This window comes from Tetrao urogallus, assembly GCF_951394365.1.
Source record: "Tetrao urogallus genome assembly, chromosome: 1".
Taxonomy (NCBI): Eukaryota; Metazoa; Chordata; class Aves; order Galliformes; family Phasianidae; genus Tetrao; species Tetrao urogallus.
Window position 1 is genome coordinate 171,399,378 of NC_136813.1, and position 23,217 is coordinate 171,422,594.

At 37.9% G+C, this 23,217-nt stretch overlaps 1 protein-coding gene across 1 annotated transcript in view; it reads left to right on the plus strand.

The window, feature by feature from the left end:
* The window catches only part of PTPRZ1 (protein tyrosine phosphatase receptor type Z1), a gene marked incomplete at both ends in the record, with an annotated part of 132,298 nt that extends 109,943 nt beyond the window's left edge, over positions 1-22,355 (plus strand). Inside the window, 16 exons of the mRNA XM_079539577.1 lie at positions 965-1,056; positions 4,261-4,346; positions 6,754-6,850; positions 9,362-9,444; positions 10,193-10,327; positions 11,520-11,654; positions 13,676-13,839; positions 16,208-16,343; positions 17,341-17,487; positions 18,352-18,445; positions 18,772-18,845; positions 19,854-19,982; positions 20,221-20,367; positions 20,645-20,787; positions 21,366-21,501; positions 22,215-22,355. Of these exons, the coding sequence (XP_079395703.1) occupies positions 965-1,056; positions 4,261-4,346; positions 6,754-6,850; positions 9,362-9,444; positions 10,193-10,327; positions 11,520-11,654; positions 13,676-13,839; positions 16,208-16,343; positions 17,341-17,487; positions 18,352-18,445; positions 18,772-18,845; positions 19,854-19,982; positions 20,221-20,367; positions 20,645-20,787; positions 21,366-21,501; positions 22,215-22,355 (1,939 nt within the window). The remainder of the gene's footprint in view (positions 1-964; positions 1,057-4,260; positions 4,347-6,753; positions 6,851-9,361; positions 9,445-10,192; positions 10,328-11,519; positions 11,655-13,675; positions 13,840-16,207; positions 16,344-17,340; positions 17,488-18,351; positions 18,446-18,771; positions 18,846-19,853; positions 19,983-20,220; positions 20,368-20,644; positions 20,788-21,365; positions 21,502-22,214) is intronic.
* Positions 22,356-23,217: the final 862 nt, after the last annotated feature.

Below are 23,217 nucleotides of genomic sequence, written 5' to 3' on the forward strand. Positions count from 1 at the left end.
GATTAGTGTTTCACTGATGTGTATGTTTCTTTTTAAATTTAATAATTCCTGAATAATATTTCAAATAGATTAGGTGACCCAGAGTAAAGATTGTTATTAGCATTTCTAATCATATGGAGATTTTTTAATTAAGGAGGCTTTTCAATACTTACAGCAGCCGTTGGTTATTTAGTCCCTTGAATTGCTTGGACTCTTAACAGATGCTCTTATTATTATCTTCACATCTGGATTACAGCACAGATACAAATAACAGTGGGGGTCACAGCTAAGGTTGATTCCATTTATATTCATCTCAGAGTGTTTTTCAACACAGCTAGCATCTCTTGGAGTAATAAGTTCCCATGCTTTCCTCTTTCAACTTCAGGAAGTCCTCTTTGGTTAAGGTGTCCTTCAGTGTTGAGACAATAACATTACTAAAAAATTGTTTAGCACCAATCACAGTAGTCTAGAGCTTCCATTTTGTTCGCTATAGAGCATGTTGCCTCGGACTGCATTTCCGTGTCTGCAGTAGGCTCTACTGATGAATTACCAGAGCTGATCTCATACACTGCTCCATCTTCAGTCTAGCATAATCATATGAAAGGGAATTATGTGTGCAGATTTGGATAAGCAAGGAAGACAATGGCATTTTTTTATACTTGAAATTGCTGCGCAGCATCTACAGTATCTCCTGAGAGTTCCTCTTTCAGCTTTCACCATGTCTGATGTCTGCTCTGTCTTCTGCCTCTGGTATAGGTAAAGTTGCATGAACTATATGTTATCCTGAGTTAATTAAGTATCTTCAGCTGTATGCATAATCTGTAATATATTGGGGCAATATTTCTATCACAGTAGTTGTGTTCAACACTCCATGAGAACTGGTTTTCAAAACCACGATTCTCTTAACTAAATGATGTCAGAATTCCAAAGGATTTCAGGCAATGTTTTGTGTTTGCCATATTTATTAACATTTCTTCTCCTCTAGGAAATGTTTCCAGACTGCTCACTTTTATTTGGAAGATAACACGTCACCTCGAGTGATTTCTGCTCCCCCTGCTCCAGTCTTCCCAGTCTCAGGTATTTTTTGTCAACTGTTCTGTGGATTGATGTTAACTTCTGAAAGATGCTGCTTTGCATGTGCCCATATGAATTCTTCACATTCTGTAAACCAGAAATTATTACCTACTTGTACTAATTAACACAGGTGCGCTCAAAAGAGGCAGAGGTTAGTGTTGCTCATATTTTTTCCTGTAGGTAGCACAGAAGAGAAATATCCTCACCTTACGGAGCTGTCTCAGGGAGATGCTGTGCCTTCTAGCCTGTGTCACCCACACTCGAGCTACATTTAGCAGCTCTAGTTCATTGCCACAAAGCAGAGGATTACACCAGCAATGTACTCTGCCACATTTCTTCCATTAATTGAGTTTGACATCTGTGTATAGAACATGACCTTTACTTTTTACCAGCAGGACCAGTATACATCTCATTTGTGTTTCACTGGCAATTACAATGTCTTCTTTAACTCTAATGGATATATTAATTCTCTGTTAACCTCTCACAAAACTGATGCCCAAATGAAGAGTATTATCAGCATCTTCTCTTTCCATATCCACTCTACTTTTTTTGGAGAAGCTCTTTCATTTCTTTCTTCCTTGAGATGAGGCAGAGAAGCATGTGCAGCCCTTCTTGCTCTTTCAAACTGGTTTGAGTCAAATAGATTAATTTTGCAGATCCCAAACTACATTTCACACATGAGAAGAAGATATGCTGTTCCACAAATAATGCTTTTACAAACTGCAATTACCTGGGGGGGATGGGTACTCTTGAAATGACTAAGGGAAGCAAAAGCAGCCCTTGTGTAGGTAACTAGTAAAAACGTTTAATTGAATAAATCCCAGATATTAGGCTTCTGTTGTCACTGAATTGTAGGCATCTTTAAAAGCCTCTTATGTTGATTGCTATTGTGAGGAGACGGGTAGCCTTTTTCTAAATGGTTAATAGGTGGGGATGTATCTTGATTTCAGAAAACATGTCATTACATATGAATGTCAAGTGGCAATCATTACAGGAAATTTCAGCTCTTACTCTCTATCATTAACTATATTGCAGTATAACTATATAATTTTCTTGCAATTTTCTCTGACCAGCTCACCTCAGGGAGATAGTGTATTCCGTTGTGATAAGACAAAATTGCACTTACAGTTATTCAAGTGCTTAAATATGTGTTTTGACACTGAGGTTTTACTTTTGGAATGCTGATATTAACTTAAAGAGGAAAGTGTTTTTAAATGACTAATGGATACATGAAATGTTGTATGGAAGAAAGCCCAGCATTCAGAAAAAATGTTTACATTTTGTGTTGGGTGCAACAGATGTCAAGTGAGCAGTTTTTGTGTTTTCTATCGTACAAGTGTTTCAGCAGTGTAATTTTACAGTTAAGACTCACTGGCATACAATGTTGGCAAAGAATGTAGACCAGAAAGAGCATTTTCTAACTGCTAAGCTTAAGCTTTTATTAGAACAATGGCTGAAATTGCACTCCACAGACCTTATTATAAACTAAGTCTTCCTTCTGTGGAGTTCATTAGCATAGATAGGAGATGGCAGTTTTTCAGAGAAAATGCCCTGGCACTTCACAGTACAAATTGCACATTTAGCATAAATAGTGAATTACAGGCTGATATTAGGAGACAATACCAACCTTTTGTGAGTTTCAAGTAGTACTCGATATCTAGAAATATAATATATCCCTAGAGTCAGAAGTTACTGAGCTGGGAGATTAGCAGTGGGCAGGAAATAAAATAGTAGTAACCTGAAATCTCTTTCTCCCTTTCTGTCGTCACTCTTAAGATGATCTACCTTACCTTCTGGTGTTGTGTTTGCAGATCATTAGAATAAACACTTTATGCCAGGTTTCATCTCTGAAGTGTGAAGATAGTGTTACACATTTGGTCGGCTTCTCTTAGGCTTGACTGGATAAATTCACTTTTTGTATGCAGATCCATTCATGTATATGGAAGACCAGATGGATCTCCATACAAATCAACAGATTCTTGGTAACCAAAAGCTAAAATTATTAGGTGGCTTAAACGCTGAACATCTGTTGACATAAACATCAGGTCTTTGTTCAGTGTTTTTGATGTTTTTGTTGTTGTTGTTTTTTTCTCTCATATGAAACAGTGCTGAACTTAAAAATTGTGAAATAAACATATCTTGTAATGTTCCAGTAAATAAATAAATAAATCTTATTCAGAGCCAAAACCAGCTAAAATAATGGCATCATTTAACAGGTAATTAGCAGAATAGAGGGCTGTGTTTACCTAGCATATTTACAGGAAAGAAAAGACTAAAAGTCCCAAATGTTTTCTACATGATCTCTAACTAATGCTCTATATTAGTGTTTTACTGTGTTTGTATAAAGTAAAAAGGAGATGTACTGAAATAAAATACCTGATGGAAAATTTAGACTCATTAGTCACAAGTCACTTTTGTTGGTTGAGAATGTAAATATTTTCTTTCTGTGTATCCAGAAAATCTTAAATCTTTAAATTTGCATTATCAGCCTGATGTGAGAATTTGTAGCTGATTCCCAGGATCAGACATAAGTTTATATCAATTGTAAAATTATGGCCATGAACAGGGGGGAAATTCCTGCTGAAAATACTCACTTCTGTAGTAAAAGATGAAAATCTGTTGTTTCTTTTGATGCCAGTGCTTATATGCATCAGTCAGAATTACTCTCATAATGCTGCATTAATTTAGTAGGGCTGGAACTACACTGGTAGTAGTCCATGTACTATATCAGAGAACCGTTGCAATACTAATCAACCTAAAGCATCCAGACTCGTCCTTCTGATCATTCTTTCTTTACCAGTATTATTCAGAGTGCTGTTGTTGCCCTTTCCCTTTGAGTACCTTGTAGCAGACTGTTAAACCTCCCAGTTCCCCTTGACTTCACAGTCGAGTCAACTGAATGTTTTTCAGACAAGATCAGCACCTTAATTTTGGAGGCTTAAGGACAGAACAAGACCTAGCTGGACATTTACCATATCTTCTCTCAGAATAACCATTTATAAATGTGTAAGTGTTTGAGAATGATTTTAGAAATGCTAATGATGTTGGAGAGTGTATTTATTTTTATGGGTAGTTGTATATCCAGAGTACGTACCAAAAATTTTATTTCAGGATGTTGTATGGATTGCCTACATATGAACGTCTTTCTATGTTCTTCTGGCTTTTTATTCTTCATAAATCTATTTTTTGTCTTTTCCCACTCCTAAGATGATGTTGGAGCAATTCCAATAAAGCATTTTCCAAAACATGTTGCAGATTTACATGCAAGTAATGGTTTTTCTGAAGAATTTGAGGTATGACGCCATCTTTCTTAGCATACAAATAATGTTAAGTTTGAATGCCTGGAAAAAAAAAAAAAGAGAACTGGGTATTAAATTCTGACCTGGGGGACTAAATTCATAATCTCATGTAAATGGGTACTGGGAGGTCTGTTCATGAATAAAGGCTAGGGAGATTTATAAGAAGACCGGGATGCAAATGGGGTTGGCTGTAGCTGTGAGAAAATGCTGAATAACTATGTGAATAACCTGTGCAAATGCAACACAATCTATGTGGTTTAACAGATACAGCTGTAGATTTGAAACTTTTCCATTACTAATGGCAACTGAATTTTGCAGAAGCTACGCACATTCACTTGTTCCATTTACAGAGAAAAAAATAGGAAAATAATAATGAGTGCACATGACAAGACTTCTGAGTAACGAGGCAGCTAATGTAGAGTCTTCATATGTGGTAGTAAAAGCTTTACAGTTGACTTCATAAAACAAATGGTTTATATGGTGTATAACTTTGAAACATGTTCCCATAATGTTGCTCTCACCGTGTGTAACTACTTCACATATTTTTTCATTGGTTTTCACATTTGTATGCATTGCATGCATTTAAAGATAGATAAGTACTAACTGAAGTCACTCATAAAACAAGCATTATAAGCAAAGACTGTAATTAAAGCTAAGCTATTAAAACTCTTGACAGGTGTTCGTTCTCTAGTAAAAATCAAACAGTTGTGATGAAAACAATTTTCTTTAATTGGTCACTATTAATTTAAAGTAATTTTAATATTACTGCTGCAAAACCAGTATTGAAACTAAAGAAATTCGTGATTTTGAATCTCTCGGTATTGCTTAGGGTTCCCCACCTAATGTCTTGTGACCCAAGAGACCAAAAATTAGATCCACCTAATCTTATTTGTAAGCAATTCCAATTCATTAGACATTCAGGGTATCAATCTGATTGTGGGACTGAATTTGTAAGTACGTGTGAATAATGCCCAGCTCATTTGTTACTTTAAGCAAATGTATATGGACTGACAGGACTGGGCTTCAGATAGACTGGTTGTTAATGAGAGCAAATATTGAAAAACTGTGTGTAAATACAATGGTAGCAGTGTTCCTTCAACATTAGTAGCATTAGTAGGCAAAACAGTCAGGAAATCATATTTTTCATCATCTTCACTTACTGTGGCAAACTGAAGACCAAATACACTGCACCTCACTCAGTCTCCACCATCTAAAATATTTTTGTTCTTGCTTATCATTTGGAGCTCCAATTTGGATTTACAGACTACCCCAGAATGTGTCCAGGCCTTTTTACTGCTGATAAAGAAAGTAGCCGTTTTCTCTGTAGTCTGAATACATTTGGAGGTCAGGGCAAGGGGTTGGTTCAATTTTTTAGGTGTATTGCTATAAAATAACTCATTTAAATTTGTACTTTTCAGACTGGTAACCATTTTACATATATATATTTAAATATCTGAAGGTGAAAATGGTTAAGATTAAAATGAAACCTAAAAAATGATGAGAAATGTTATAGTACTTTTTGTCATAGTTACTTATTTCCTTCATAACAATATGGACCTTATAAGCTGGAGTTTCTCGTCAGTTTAAGTAATCAGTAATCAGTAAGATAAGAATAAGATAAGTAATTAGTAAGATAAGAAACGAATAATAGCAATTTACTGAGTTTTATAGGCTACAGGCCTGTCTTCTGAAGCCTGTTTCTTGCAGGCAGTCTTCATAAAAGCTTTCGGTTATTGAGAAGCATGAAAGCTTTTGGTTATTGAGAAGCTGCTGTCAGACAGACAGGAGACTGTAATACCATCCTGTGAAGTGTCTGAGCAGTTGCCCTGCTTGTGAGAGCTTCAGGAGTGACTGGAAAGAGAGCAAAAGAGCTCTGCAGGAAAAACTACTGTGGTCACAAGGACCAATAAGAAATCCTATGGACAGTAAAATACAAAGATAATCTGACTACAGTCAGTGATGTTTCTCATATATATAATCTTTCACTGGAGTAAGGTCTAACGTTAAAGATAAAGATAGGAAAACAGATGCCCATATCTTAATAAAATTGTCTCTTGACTATTTTAAGCTCTGTTGATATTATGGTGATAATGATAATGCATGACCATAATTGTTTTCCATATAATAATTGTAACTTATATAAACACTTTTATCCATTTGTTCTGTGCCATGGAATTTGATTTTTTTTACTTTTTTTGCATTCATTCCCTCATTAGACACTGAAAGAGTTTTATCAGGTAAGGAATTATTTCACTGCATTTTTTTCTAGCAATGAAGTAGTTGTAAAATATTATAGCTAATTGGGTAGAAGGTTGTGGTTTTTTCATGATGACTGACTGTATTTTAAGACATTTTATTTACCTTAGTACTTATTTAAGTATGACGCACTTTATTTTTTCAGGAAATCCAGAGCTGTACTGTAGATCTAGGTATTACGTCAGACAGCTCTAATCACCCTGACAACAAGAATAAGAATCGATACATAAACATTGTTGCTTGTAAGTAAATGAATCACTTGAAGTTTTGTTTAAGAAACAATTATAGTCAATTATAGACTTATGTATGTTACCAGAGGAGGAAAAAACACCTCTACAGTGAAAACTCCGGATACTGTTCAGCAAAATGCCCAGAGAGGAGTATCATGAATATCATGATATTTCACTTCCAGTTAGCCCTCTGACATCCTACTGCTTTGATGAGCACTCGTTAGCAGGACATGTTTATTTCTTCTCCGATGACCCAAGGAGAGTTGGAAGATTCCAATATAATATCATTACAAAGCCAAAGAAGCTGTGTTTTGATTGCCAAAATTAATCCATCTTTGATTTATAATAGTGATGATTTTTCCTCTCAGGAGCTTCATAATCTCTGGATATATTTACTGACATATGGAAATATAAATTTACTGTTTTATGTTGTATTTTCCCAACCACAATATAATAGATCAGCTTCACTAGCTGATCTATTAGTTTTTACATTGCTTTGCTTCAGTATCTCAGAGTTGTCTTCTCTGAAAATACATCTATTCTTCTTTGTTCATCTCTATGTGAAGCCATCACCCCTGGCTCTTGATCATTTTGGTGGCTGTCCCCCTGGATAAATGAAGGTGAAAGAACACTCAAGGTCTGTGCATAAGAGAAAAAAACATCAACTTCAATAGGAGATTTCTATAAATCAGATATCCTCTATGAGTTGGCCCTCCCACAATTACATCTACCTAAGCTGCATGGTTTTATAGAAAATTCAAGTAAACCTTGAGTTACCAACTTTAAGAGAAAGAGCAAAAGATAAAGAGAAGAAATCTGAAGGGGGAAAGGATCAGCAGAGTGTTTCTCCATTGCAAATGACTGCTAGAGAGCAAAACTAGCAAGCAATGTAAAAACTAATAGATCAGCAGTTCTAGATCCAGTGCCAGGCCTGCACTGGGATGTTCCATGTGGCATGCAACAAAGAAAAGGGGAGCAGCAGCAGCGAGAAGTGCGAGCAACAGCAAAAAAGAGGGACTGCCCATCCCCCCCCCCCCCCCCCCTTCCCCCCCCCCAGCTCTTATTTATATATAGCATCAAAGGAAAAGGAGAAGGGACAGTCTCCCCTAGATCCTATTAATAGTTGTGGTTGGCTCCAGTTTCAGGATTGTTTGAGGCACCAGACACCAGCCAAACCAAAGGAACTGACAGCAGGCCCCCTCCCATCACTTGACTGTTTTGCAGGCATTGTTCTGTACTATTCCAGGAGTGGCTGAGACATCAATCAAATTAAGGGAAGGGACACCAGGCTCTTTCCTGTGACATAATTGTCTCTCGGGACATTGTCTAGGCTCACATTAACAGTCCCAAGGGACTCATTCCTTACAGTGGCTTAATTCTGTATAGCATTTCAACTCCTGATAACAAGGCCCTAAATTACATACATTCAGTGACACCAAAGCTTTATAGAAAAAAAAGAGACACAGTCAGCCCGTTTGGCAAGAGGCAATGTGAGCTCTGCACCAGCTGCAAGAAATCCAATTCCACCTGGCTGAAGACACCCCTAGAAAAAAGGAAAGTCTTTTTTTTTTCCTCTGACACTCTGTTTTGGTACCTGACCATGCAAAGGATGCAAAGGATGCCAATCCAAAGGACAGAGCAGATTCTGCTATAATTCTTAGCTCAAAGAACAAAAATTGCCATGTGTGACTGAATCAGGCCTCCAGTCCATCTAACGAATGGAAACTTCAGAAAGTTTTAGCTCACAAGTGATTTAGTCACTTGCTGCCTAAATAACCAGAGCTGAGTCTCATTGGATGACCAACTCTCCAGGTTCCCATTGCTCTCCAGTCTCCAAGCTCTGCACTCCTTAATTTGCAATGAATGTGCTTAAATACTAGTGCATGTAATTGTTTGGGACCCTTAGGGCAGCCAGGCTGATGCACAGGAGTGCTGAATAGGTTTCCCTTCACTGTCACTGTACAATGGGTACATTCCCACACAACTGGATACCTGATTTTTAATTTTAGTTTTACTTTATGTTTCACCACTGTATTATACTGCACAGTTAGTGTAAGATCACTTTCAGCTTTTAATTCCTTTTCAGTAGGATTGTTTTTCACAAGAGCTTTTTGTCACTTCAACGTGTTGTGCTTCCAAGGACTTCAAAAATGCATTTTTCTATGGAAAATTGATCATGTTTCTTCCTTTCTTACAAATATGTTTCAATTTACTTCTGAAATAAATTTCTGAATTTCCAAATACACTAGTCCTTAGATTCTTTAACTTATTTTTCTTTTATCTAGAATTTTTAATCTGATTCCTGGCTAAGCACAGGATGTTTACATATGTGATGTCACTTTATTATTCATATATATTATAAAAATATATTTTGGTATTTTAAAAAAAGATTTCGTACAGAAAGATTATGGTATTGGTGATAGGTGGACAGTTGGACTGGAGGTCTTTTCCAATTTTGGTGATTCTGTGATTCTGTGATTCTGGGAAGAAAATTTGCTTGTTTTCTCCCTTGTCTTACTACAGATGATCATACCAGGGTTAAACTAGCACAGCTTGCAGAGAAGGATGGAAAACTGACTGATTACATTAATGCCAACTATGTTGATGTAAGTGCCCTTTTTCTGTCTGACAGCTCATCCACCAATCAGCCTGTTCTGTGAATTGCAGTGTATGGAGGTGAACAGATATAATTTTAAAAAATCACAATATTAAAAAATACCATAACACTTTAATTATCTAAGTTAAATGTATAAACTTAAAATGCGATTAGAGGTAAAGCCCATTTCTTTCTCAAACCCATCTTGATGTTGCAGCAGCTGTAGCTTAGTGAAGAGCTTTATGAAACTAAAAAATGTTCGAACACATCAGAGTCATTTCAGAAACATTTCACATCTGAATGTTTATTCTTTTATGTATTTTTGGTAAGTGGTTAATTCTTCTGTCTGAGATAATCTCACAAGGGGAAGATGCCAGTTGGCTGTGAGCCTCATTGAGATATCATTTCTTCAGTTTTCATAGCCCAGTAATTTACATGCGAATGATCTTGATTCATTTCTTAAACCACTGTCATAACAGATGTCTCATAATCACTATCATGTCAACATTCTGCTAGAACATGGGCACTTGAATATATATCCCATTTGTCGGAATGATAAACATTGACATAACAGTTGCATTCAGATGTCATCTGGTACCGCAGGCTTTCTGTGATTTTGATAGTTATAAATTCAAAAGTACTTTAAAGCTTTTGAGATTCTTTAAAAATAGATAAATGAAATGTCATGTACTCCTCCCAACCTCCTTTTGCTTGGGGACTGTGATTTGACAAGTGTCATTTGTTACATTTCAATTTAGGGCTACAACAAGCCAAAAGCCTACATTGCAGCTCAAGGGCCACTAAAATCAACAGCAGAAGATTTCTGGAGAATGATATGGGAACATAACGTAGAAGTTATTGTGATGATAACTAATCTCCTTGAGAAAGGAAGGGTATGAGTACTTTTGTCCATTATTTCTCTCTCTGATGTTGATAGATCTACCTCTAGCAGGCTCCTTTCTCTCTTTCAGAAATCTGTTTTAGACATTTTTGAGCAAAAAGAAATAGTTTGCAGTAGTTGCTTGTACTAGGGTTGGTTATGGAAGTATGGAAGTATAAAGATGAGTATAAAGAAAGCATTTAAACTCAATTGCAAACAACTGTGGTTTTTAAAGGAATGTTCTAACGACAAAAAAAAAAAAAAAAAAAAAAAAGGAAACAAAAAAAAACAACTGTCTTCTATTGAAAAAAGCCTTATATTCTGGAGTGGCCATAGCGTGAGCTTTGGGCTGTGTTCCACTCTGTTCTTTTGACTCTGGAAAGGAGAAGGCTATAGTTCAGGAGAATTTTTCATTACACTTATTGGCATCTCCCTGTTAATCTCCCATGGGATCCTCTCCAAGTGTAGGACCAAATGCACGTCTATCCAAGTCAGCTCCTATCAGAGGATGTTGCATGATGGGAGTACGCATGTGCAATGTACATGTGAAATGAAGAGACACTGTATTACTTTTACCGCATACTGACAGAGATGCCTAAAATGCATTCAAGTTCTTCTCATGTGAGCGACTAAGCATCTAACAAAGGGTACAGGTACTGTAGATGCAGACAAAGGGCTGTGCTGAGTTACTACCACTTTATATACAACAACACACTGTAAACATGTATGTTCTAGTACTTCTAGAGAAGGAGGACCGGGCATCACAGCTCTGTATTATATATTCCTGTCACACACACATGCTCACTTTTATCTACCCATGCTATGAATCAACCAAAAGGCACATATGACACTATTAACTTGAATGTATTCCTATTTCTATAGATTACCTGTTATTGTCTTTAGATTTTATAGTGCCTATACTATGGCAAGCTCTGCAGTGTAAGAGTACTTTTGCTCTGATAGTATGATTTAAACTTCTCTGGTTTTTGAAGTATAAATACCATCTTTGCATAGTCAGAACTCAACAACACAAAAGAAATGCACCTAATTTTTTTCTCTTTTGAGCATTATGTTTATTATATGTGTGGTATATTGGGAGTTCCTGCATGTTTTTGTGGTGGGCTGTGCTCATAAATTTCAATGTTTGAATCTCGATCGTTTGACATTTTTCTTTCTTTCTCTACTTCTCCTTTGATTTCTAACAGAGAAAGTGTGACCAGTACTGGCCTGCTGAAGGTAGTGAAGAATACGGGAACTTCTTGGTTACTCAGAAGAGTGTCCGTGTACTTGCCTATTACACTGTGAGGAATTTTACTCTTAGAAACACAAAGATCAAAAAGGTTTGTGACGTCATGAAAATGTAGGTTAGGCAAAGAGAAGTCGTAAAATTTTCTCATAGCATTTTCAAGGAAGTTGTTGGATGTTTTCTTTTGTTTAGGTAAAACTGAATCCTGTAGGTCTCAGGCAGCCAAGATACTTGTCCAGATACTTCAGAGATGAGTTCAGCTAATGGAGGAGATAGTGGTACAAAGTTTAGTTGGATGCCAGTAATGAGTAAGGTCAATACTGAGTCCAGTCATGTTTAACACCTTCGTTAATGATCTGGATGATGGGGTAGAGTACATTCTCATTAAATTTGCAGATTTGCAGATGACATGAAACTAAAGGGAATGGCTGACTCACCAGTGGGCTGTGCAGCCATCCAGAAGGACTTTGACAGGCTGGAGAGGAGGGCTGACAAAAAATCTCATGAAGTTCAACAAGAAGAAAGGCAGAGGCCTGCACCTGAGGAGTTGAGTTGAGGAGGCAGGCAGCGTAACATAAAAGAGGAGACCAAGTTGTACATGAGTCAGCAATGAGCCATTGTTGCTAAAAAAGCTAGTGATATTTTTGGCTGTATTAGGCAAAGTATCTCTAACACATCCACAGAGGTGATCCTTCCCCTCTATTCAGCACTGATGAGGTCTTACCTGTAGTGATGGTCCAATTCTCAGTGTGAACACACTGGGAAGAGTCTGTGAGGAGAGGCTGAGAGAGCTGGGACTGTTCAGCCTGAAGAAGAGAAGGCTCAGTGGGATTTCATCAGCTTGTATAAATACCTGAAGGGAGGATGTAAAGAGGATGGAGCCAGGCTCTTTTCAGTGGTACCAAGGGACAGGACAAGAGGCAGTGGGCACAAACTGTAACACAAGCCGTTCCATCTAGACATCAGGAAGCATTTCTTTACTGTGCAGGTGACAGAGCATTGGCACAGGTTGCCCAGAGGTCATTGAGGCTCCTCCTTGGAGATCTTCAGAAGCCATCTGGATGTGGTCCTGGGCAACCTGCTCTGAATGTTCTTGTCTGAGCAGGATTTGGAGATGATGTCCAGAGGTCTCTTCCATCTTCAGCCATTCTGTGGTACTGTGAGGTGCTGGCCTGTAGTTCTAATGTGGTGTATGACCATCAGAGAAGGATGTGATCTCACACTGGAGAGCCAACGTGGACTTTGCCTGGTGAGCAGGAGGACAAATTTTCAGAATGAGATCAGGTAGTAGAAAATGTGGGTTGAATTAAATCATCAACCTCAGCTATCAATTTTCCTTTTTAAGAAAGTAAGTTTTACTTGTCTACAAAACAGATGAATCCAAACCTTGCCTTACTGAAATCAGAAACAGCATGCTCAGCAATGGCATCCTGGAAATATAATTTGGGCAAAAGGGAATGGCTACAAAAGGATTTGCCTACTTCGAGGGAAGTTCTAAAAACTTATTTCATTTCAGCCACCTAAATTTTAAATGTCTAGTCCCTCAGCCTCCCTGTACAATTAATGAATAACACACAGCATCTATTGTCAAGCAGTTTTCCCAGCTATTTTAGGAATCTCTCTTCAGCTAAGATAACTTGCTTTGGATAAGATGACTTGGTTTGGATGAGATAACACCATCTTTGAGTTGCCAATGAAGCAATGGGCTTAGAAAAGCATCCCAAATGAGCTTACTTTCCCCATACATCATTAACTCTGGGTGAAATGAATCATATCCTTTCTACCCACCTGGCAGAGAATATGAGTGGCAGATAATTGGGTGAATACTAATAGCAGTTGTAATTTGTTACCTTTCCAGTGTTCTCAGCATTTCACTGTGTCTTTCTAAGGGACGGTGAGTGACAGTTCATTTTTTCCATTCAGTGAACAAATTGATGAGACGGAAATGCTGGTCCTTGCTATTCCCCTTGAGCAATGGAATATTCAGAGCTAGGTAGTACTTTGGTGTATTAACTAAATATAGTTTTCAGGAAACATCGAATACATAAGTAGAATTACAAAGACTTGTCTTTGCAATGTGGGCTGCTTCTGTATGAAATTATCTTTCTGTTGCAGGGTTCCCAGAAAGGGAGGTCTAGTGGACGTGTAGTAACTCAGTACCATTATACCCAGTGGCCTGACATGGGTGTTCCAGAGTACACGCTGCCCGTGCTCACCTTCGTGCGGAAGGCATCGCATGCCAAGCGCCATGCTGTGGGGCCGGTTGTGGTTCATTGCAGGTGTGCTTTTACCGCTGTAAGGTTCACTCCACTTTTGTTCTGCAGACAAAAAAGAATTTTTCAGTGGTGGGTTAAGCATAATTTCACGCTCACACTTAACAAGTCCTGATGGAAGAAGATTAATTTCTTAGCTGGTACTTCTGTCTTGGTAAGGCCAACTAATCAACTCTCTGTACAATTTCTATACGCCTCCATAATGGCTGTAAACAAGATCACGCTGCTCTGCACTACGTTCTCTTTTTTTTTATTTTTTTTGCAAAAATACTTTTCTTTTTTACTTTTTAGCACATTTCTTTACCACTATTTTGATTGCTATGAGCATATCAGATACGTGTAAAGCAGTAATTGCTTCCTTTCTGCCAATATATATCCTTAGGATGTGTTTGGCTCATGCATTCTTTGGTGCAGGGATACTCTGTAACCCTAAGAGGAGCTCTGTACACAAAACAAGACTCACACTCTTCCTGGCTGAACTACAACTCTGCTGCTGTTAACACTGCTCTGCTCTCTAGCAGTCATTTGCAATGGAGGAACACTCTGGGGAGTGGTGTGAGGTCTGCATGTGCCGCAGCGTGCAGGCAGGTGTTCTGTCAGCACTCACTGAACTGGGCAGCCCAGGAAACAGTGCTTTAAAAGGGCTTGTAGGGCCTGGAATGACTTCACAATGCCCGTGGAGGACCGGGTTATTGTAAAATATATAAGCAGGTTCTGGTTTTCCACTGTAGTACCTCACCTTTGATGGAACATTTGGAAAGAGAACCTCCTCATGAATTCTGTCCTTCTGGAGCTGACTCTGAGGAAGCCAACAGGTAAAGTCACCTCACAAATGCTGAAAATGAAGATATTTTATTTCTGGGATGATCTAATGTGACTAAAATATCTTTTTAGCTTAGAAAATGAAAATTCTACATTTTGGTTGTTCTGTTGCTGTCTGCATCCTGTCTGTTCTCAAGGAGTTCAAAACAAGGGTTTCCCCAAAATACCAAGGCTGAGATCCGTGCCAGGCTGAGAGATCAGCAGTAAATTATAAATCAATCGCACTGTGTTTTTTAGAAGTGAACAGGGGTCAGTGGTGTGGCTTCATTCAGACATCTCCATTGGGTCCCAGGTATAATTCACCTCTGTCTGTAGGCAATTCTGTACAGCTTTGAGTTCACCTGTTACCAGCAACTATGGCATTCCAAAGGAGAATCGTGTTAGAAATTTAACTTCTACTTATCTTTACAGGCTGTGTTGAGCACACATGTGAGGAACTACATGAAACCTTACTTATCTATTTTTATGTTTTGGTACTTTTCATGTTTTCTCTTTCATAACAAATAGCGATGGTGTCTGGTAATCCTTATATTTTTTGGTGTGTCTACCAGTTTGTTGATAACCTGAGCCTTTCAATTTTATACCATGCTTATTTAGGCAGTTTTTTTACAGCAAACAGAGCTCATGCCACCCATGCTTTGTGCTGTCTCTGAGGAATAAATAGGGTGACTGAGTTAGAACATATGGACTGGGCTTGCATCTGCCTGCAAGCTGCCATGCATGCCCAGCATGTGTTGCTACCGTGTACCAATACATGTAACAGCTCTACATCACTGAGAGGGCAATTGCAATTGCCTAATGTGTGACAAGAAAACAAAACAAAAAGAAGACCTTTTGACTTAGTACTCCTGACCCAGATGTTTCATGAAAAAAAAAAAACCACCGAAACAATACAGCCATTGTTATGTTAAATGAGTCAGAGTTCCTAACATATGATGAACCTTTTCTTCTGCATCTCCCCTCTGTCAGGAGGGACTCAACTGCTGCTTGCCCTGTTGGCCACATCTGAAGAGTACTAATTTTTTTTTCTATGGATGTACCTTCAGTGACTCTGCCACTTTCAAGGATTTCCCTCAGATCAGTGTCTTTGAAAGGTTCTCAGGCAGCATCTGTAACGGGTGGCATAATGCAGCTTTCCCTTTAAAGTGGTGTACATTTCAGCATAGAAGAGCTTGAGCACATTGACTGTGCCCAAATGCTGACATATGCCATACTTTGTAGGTATAATTGACAAAATATCCTAAGGAGTATCAAAAGGATGAAAACTGTAGACCTGCAGGAAACCACATTGTTCTTTTTCAATTGATGCTGTAAATGTCATTCAAGAAAATGACCCTTAGACCCATTTCCTCACAAAGAAAAAGATGAGTTGGGAAGATTTTTCTTCATTACTGGCCTTGGTGCTTCAGCAAAGTAATATAATCACGCAATAATAAAATCTGTAGAGCCAAAGCTTCTCTATAGACTGATTTGTTGAAAAAGCTATTTATAAGAAACAATTCTTTCCATGACTGTTGTACTGCAGGCTCAAGAATGTTTTTTTGTTTTATAGCGCTGGTGTTGGAAGGACAGGCACTTACATAGTGTTAGACAGCATGCTGCAGCAAATTCAGCATGAGGGGACAGTCAACATATTTGGATTCTTAAAACACATACGTACCCAAAGGAACTATTTGGTGCAGACTGAGGTAAGACAAATATCTGTTTAATGAGACTTAGCAATTTTCACATTTCTGTGAATACAGTCTTCATTTTGGCACTGCCAGACAGACAGGCAGTCAGTCAGCAGACTGGACTGTCCCCTTCACTTCCCTTATTTTTATAGTGCCATACTGTAGGCTCACTTGGTGCAATGCACTTAGAAATGACCTATCTGTAGGCCCTGCCAGTTTATTAGGGAGGACTCAGAAGAAAGAAGATCTGCATAAATCATGCTTCCCACTGCAGCACTTTCTTGGCAGGGCATGCATTTTTGTTGTGGATTTTTAAAGGAAACACCATTTTCACATGCTCAGATCTTTACTAAATGTGACCAAACAATTGAACAGTAATAAGTTGGAAGAAAGTTGTTTCCAAAGATGATCTATGGCTGATTTAAACTGAATATTATATATAGAATAGTGAAAGATGAGAAGAAAACAGTAAGGGCAACAGCAGGGCTTTTCGAAGTCTATTTCAGGTTTCAGGAACAGGTGTTTAGATTCCCCAGTGCCTTTCAATAGCAAAAAAAAAAAAGGTAATCAACAGCAGCATGGGCACTTCTTCCAAAGGACGAGAGAGAGAAAATAGAAGATAGCAGTAGGAACTGGGAGTGATTGCTTTACTGTAACAATGAGAGGGAGAGCCACATAACAAGCTGACTTGAAAATTTGACTTCAGGCGATGCTTGCATTTTTTACTTTATTGAGTTAAACATGAACGTATATGTGAATGTAACGTTTCGCAGGTGGTGGGGATTTGGCATTGTACCATATATACCTTGTGTGTAGTTCAATATCACTTGTAAATGTGTACTGCCCCTGGAGAGGAACAGCTTTCACTGTGAAGGACCCCTTTTGAGAAGACTGCCCTGCAGCAGCAAGCTGTGAAGAAATGCCAACCATGTCAGATACGTCAGCTCAGCAAGAGATGTCCAGGGGAATCTGAGCATAATTGGCACTTATGTGCTTGCTTTCATTTTTGTAGGAGCAATACATCTTCATTCACGATGCACTGGTTGAAGCAATTCTCAGTAAAGAAACAGAAGTCCTTGAGACTCATATTCACGCCTATGTTAATGCACTCTTGACACCTGGACCGACAGGAAAGACCCGGCTGGAGAAGCAATTCAAGGTGAGCTGAGGCAGTCACATAAAAAGCTTGGTAATTGTGAGCGTCAGTGACTTCAAAGTAGGTGTATCAGCACAATATTCATTAGCTTGTCATATCTATAATTAACTGTAAAGCCTAAATTTGGAGCATGTTGATGAATTCACGTAGCCAGTTAGAACACAAAAGTTATTTGCATGCACTTCAGATTTTTTTCTAAAAATTAGAGTATGAGGAGCAGGCCAGTAAGGAGATTTTGGAAAATCTAACCACATCTTTGCATGAAGATCCCTATTCTGGTAAAAATGGTGTGGTCTATATGGGTCAGGCAACATATTCCCCTCAGTGTAAGGCTATGGCTTGAAAATGGGAGTACTTCAGCAGGCAGTAAATGAATATTTTGGTGTTTTGTCTGTTTGAATGCTATTAGTTGAAACAAGCAAGACAATGAGACTTCCATATCAGTCCTATATGCTTCACAGGTTTCAAGACAAAATCAGGAAGCTCATCACCAGTATGCCTCAGGCTGCCTCACATCAGGGCCAGCACTGGCTGTGTAACAGTGCCCACTTTTTTGTGTGGTCGTTTACTGTTTGCCAGAATTATTTAATGTTATATGCAGGCAAAACAGAAATGACAATGGAGCGGCAACAAGAAGTAGGGGGTCTGGATGTGGGAGCAATTTGAAGAGGCATTTCCGTAAGCATGTTGGCACCTTTAATCCAGTGGGGGAAAAAAAAAGTGAAGAGAAAAGGTTCTGGTAATTTGCTAAGTAGTTTAGCCAGATAACTAGATTCTGAAGTTAATATGTGCATCCCTCTATTTAATGCAGCTGATGGAATAATGGCTTTTGCACAGTGACCTGATTTTTTAACTTCATTGTTTCAGTTACTGAGCCAGTCTAACACACAGCAGTGTGATTATTCAACTGCACTCAAACAGTGTAACAGGGAAAAGAATCGAACTTCATCCATCATTCCTGGTAAGCTTGTTCAAATTGGTTTCTCTGTGTGGAAAAATGTTTATGAACAGTGTGTGCCAAACCTTTAACATTTCCTTAGTGAGATCTGAAGATGCCTGCATTGGTATGGAACAATGTTTTGTAAAGTACTTTTAATGAAGAAATGGTTTGTCCAAATACCACACATGCAACAATCGAATAGATGTCTGAATAACACTTCATCCTGATAGATGGAGTCTAGTTTTGTTATCATTCTGTGAGAAATTTGGAATAATTACTGCAATACAAAAATACATGCAATACAGGTAATACAACATGCATGATAATTCATAACTTTTTTTTTACAGTGGAAAGATCTAGAGTGGGTATCTCATCACTGTCTGGTGAAGGCACAGACTACATCAATGCTTCCTATATTATGGTAAGTCAGTTAACTGTGCTGCTGAAAGTAGCATCCCATTCTATAGGTATTTCCAGAGTTGCCAAGTACCCACGTTGTAGAGACACAGTACTGAGTTGGAAAGCTCCTTTCTTCCATTATTCACTCTTTCCTTGAAAGAGTTACTTCCCCAACAGTGTATTATTATTATTGCTATTCAACTAAGTTCAACTAAGTGCATTGCGTTCTGACTGCCAGTAGAATGAGAAATCCCACTGTAGTTTTAAGAATTAGTAAATCTGAATATAGAAGAATATTTTGAGATTAACTAGAAGCGTTAACTAACAAGTTAGCTTTTATTGGCTATACTGTGGTTTACCTTCATCTTGCCAGAGGCTTTACGCCAGCTTTTGCAGTTGGCATAGTCCAAGGCAGCATAACTCAACAGCTTTTCATTATCTCTTGGTTCTCTGGGTTTCCTTCAACTCTTTTCCCCTTCAGTAACTGAGAGGGAGGAGTAAATGCTCCCTGGATATTCAGGAAGGAGATAGGAAATGTCTCTCTGCAGAGAGTGCAAAGCAGTTAGCTTTTGTGGTAACCAGTTGGTCTAACATCCATACAGATTAAGGCACTGCTTGGGATTTTTGTGAATGTTCCAAATATTTTTTTATTTGTTTCATGCTGCCAGCAACATTAGAAGCCTGACTAATGTAGAACAATTAGCATGTGCAACTGAGCTGATGCATTTTCATTCTGAGTTGGCTTTTCCAGTATCTACTGATTTCTTTTCTATTTTCTTACTTAAATTATTCAGTTTTATAAATCATTTCAGTGTAATTGATTTTAAATCATTTCAGTGTAATTGATTTTAATCTTTTCACATGGAAAATACTGTGATGAAAGTTTTTTTTCTTCTGATATTTGTAGGAAGCCAAAGGAAGCACATCTCTAGAATTTATTTTCTAGACTTCTATTTCTATCCAGAAAAAACCTTCCTTTAAGTGTTAAGAGTTGAATGTCAATTCTGACTCCTATGGTTTTGTATTTCAGGGTTACTATCAAAGCAATGAATTCATTATTACCCAGCATCCCTTGCTACACACTATCAAGGATTTCTGGAGAATGATATGGGACCATAATGCCCAGCTAATAGTCATGCTCCCTGATAGCCAGAATATGGTAAGATTGATGGCCAATGGCTGTGGTTTTACATATGAATTTTAGCAATTTTAACATTTTTAAATATGCAGGTTATGAGACAATATCTTGGATTTTGTAAAAACCAATTTTAAAAGTAGTAATATTATACTGAGTGCAAAATCCAAATCTGGACATCCTTATCTCAGCAAATCATAGTTGAGATGAGGAAGTATTCAATCATTTAATCATTTCCTTTCTTTTTATTCTTTTCCTTGAGGCTGAAGATGAATTTGTGTACTGGCCAAACAAAGACGAGCCTATAAACTGTGAGACTTTCAAAGTTACTATGATTGCTGAAGAACACAAGTGTCTGTCTAATGAGGAAAAGCTCATAATCCAAGACTTTATTTTAGAAGCTACACAGGTAACACTGCCGTAAAATTGTAACTCTCGGGATTTGGTTTGATAAAAGGTAATACCTATATTTTGTGACATTTTCTTTTGGTAAATGAGTGCTAAAATTCCATGGCTTTGAAAAATCCATGGAGTGAGCAAACTCTGCAGGTAATTTGGTGACATTGAATAGGGCACCATCATTGTGGTGGGATTCTGTATGTGGAGTCATGAGCCAGACTGGAATAGAGGCAAGAATAAGAAAACTATCTTTCACCAACTGATTTATGCTTTTTTCACTCTTGTAGGATGACTATGTACTCGAAGTGAGGCATTTTCAGTGTCCAAAATGGCCAAATCCTGATAGTCCTATTAGCAAAACCTTTGAACTGATCAGCATCATCAAAGAGGAGATGTCCAACCGTGATGGACCCATGATTGTACATGATGAGTAAGCACTGTGGCTTTCAGTTTGTTTTGTTTTTGTGTAAAGCCATTCTTTCTTCTCATTTAGAGTGAAGCCACTGAAATAAGGCACAAAGCCTACCCCTACCAGTAGTGCTGTTTTTCTGTGTCAGCTGCACCCACAAGAGAAAAACTTTGCTTTTGTCACACTCTGAATGATCTCATTTCAATTCTATCATTATGATACTGCAGATAGTTGCTGAGTGAGTTGGGCACCTGTGGAGAAAATCAGTCAGGGTTTCATTCTGTGTTATTGAGAGAAGTAAGAGTATTGAGACGAGGCACCTTACTCCCCTCCAGATGCTGAATGTTGGCTGTAAATACTGAAATGTTGTAACCAGGCCCAGAGGCCTTCAGTATTTGCTTAGAAGAGGTAAATACAGTGGGAAAATACAGCTGAATCTGTCTCCTGAAGACTTTCCAGCAGTCATAGCCCAAAGCTATGAAGTTGTGTGCCATCCCAGTTCAGAAAAATGTCAGCATCGCAAAAATTCATCACCTAACTGTGGCATTTCCTTTAGCTATGGAAACCTGATTTTGTGTTTTGTTTGTTACTTTGCAAAGGCACGGAGGGGTGACAGCAGGCACTTTCTGTGCTTTGACAACACTCATGCATCAACTGGAAAATGAGAACTCAGTGGATGTTTACCACGTAGCAAAGATGATAAATTTGATGAGGCCTGGAGTCTTTACAGACATTGTAAGTAATAACCAAACTACGTGCAAAGTTCTTGTAGGGTGTGTGGTACTGTTAGCGTGCTTAGGTCCTAGGGCAACATTACTGCACCACTGGTGTGTTTGTTTCTGCATAGGTTAATCAAAAATGTCTTCCAGAGGTGCGTAGTAGACCTGATGCTTATTCTGAAACAGGGTATTTCCTGTTAAATATTATGTGGTTATCAAGTGGACTTATTCAAAATATAAAGAGCTGCCACCATCATATTTAAATCTGCACTGTATCATGTAAATAATGGGTTCACTCCAACAAGGAATACGTTCCTACTCCAGGCAGACCCTGAGGTAGTTAACCTGGTTTCACAATCAAGGATTAAAAGAATGCCAACGGCTCAGTAGTAGCCATAACCCTGCCTCCATTCAATCTGTGGGAACTTTGCAACAGACTTTACAAGGATCATATTTAGCACAGAATGTTACCTTAAAAATGCATTGTTGTTGTTTTTTTTTTCCCCCACCTGTACTGCTTTCCTTAATGTTGTGGTCCACACTGTGTGCAGGAGGAGCCACTAGTCTGAAAATGAATAAAGCAGCAAAGCAGTACATCAAAAGGTGGAGGACACTACGTTAACAGGCTGTGACACATCCACTGTTAATTACTGTCAAATAATAGCATTACAAGTATTATAGTCTATTATTTACAAAAACACACTGAATGTACCCTCTTTTCTTCCCCAGGAACAGTACCAGTTTCTGTACAAAGCGATTCTCAGCCTTGTCAGCACAAGGCAAGAGGAAAACCCTTCAGCATCTATGGACAGTAATGGCTCAGCTTTGCCAGATGGAAATGCAGCTGAAAGTTTAGAATCTTTAGTTTAAGTAACAAAGCAAATTGAACACACAAACACTTGCACCACATCAGTCACATCTGGAGTTTACCATTATTCTTTTCAGTTTTATACTCAGTGGGGGGAAATCTGTCCAGTTACTCTCTACATAATCAATCCCCAACTCTTGTTCCACCAAAGTCATTTCTGTGACATATGACTTTACTGAGGAACTTTTATCATTAACAATGTGTGCCTTTTCTTGAACGATTTCTTGTAATACATTGTTCTGTCTGGACTAACTTGATTGACTTTTACAGTGTTTCTAAGAATTGAACTGTGGTACGTTTTTTCAGTATTAGTTTTTGATTTATCTGGCTTTACTTTTAACTTAAAATTATCATATTTATAGGTATTAGGGGTTTCTCAATTACAAACAAATGTCATGGTTTTAGTATTTGATTTATTTGCTGTATTTATAACAATCTACATTTGCTAGAAATATAACTTTTAATATAGTAGAATGTAAATAAAGTACTGTTCTCCATAACACGCCCCATTTTAAGACTTCAATTAGACATTTAGCATAGTAATCTGATACTTACTGTAAATACTGCTACTTCTATAGTGATTCCATGGACCAAATTTATATTTATAATTGTAGATTTTTATATTTTACTACAGAGTCAGTTTTCTAGTTCTGTGTAATTGCCTTGTTAAAATGATGTAGTCCAGTATGTTTTTATTTTAACAAAGTCTTCTGATATATAATTGTGCATATTAAGCAATTAACCTTCATATAGCTGCATGTGATTTTAACCTTTTGTGAGGAATAGAAATCATTTGTTTTGAAATGAGAAGTTTTTATGAGAATAACACCAGTACTTGGCATTGTTAAATTGTTTTTACCTATG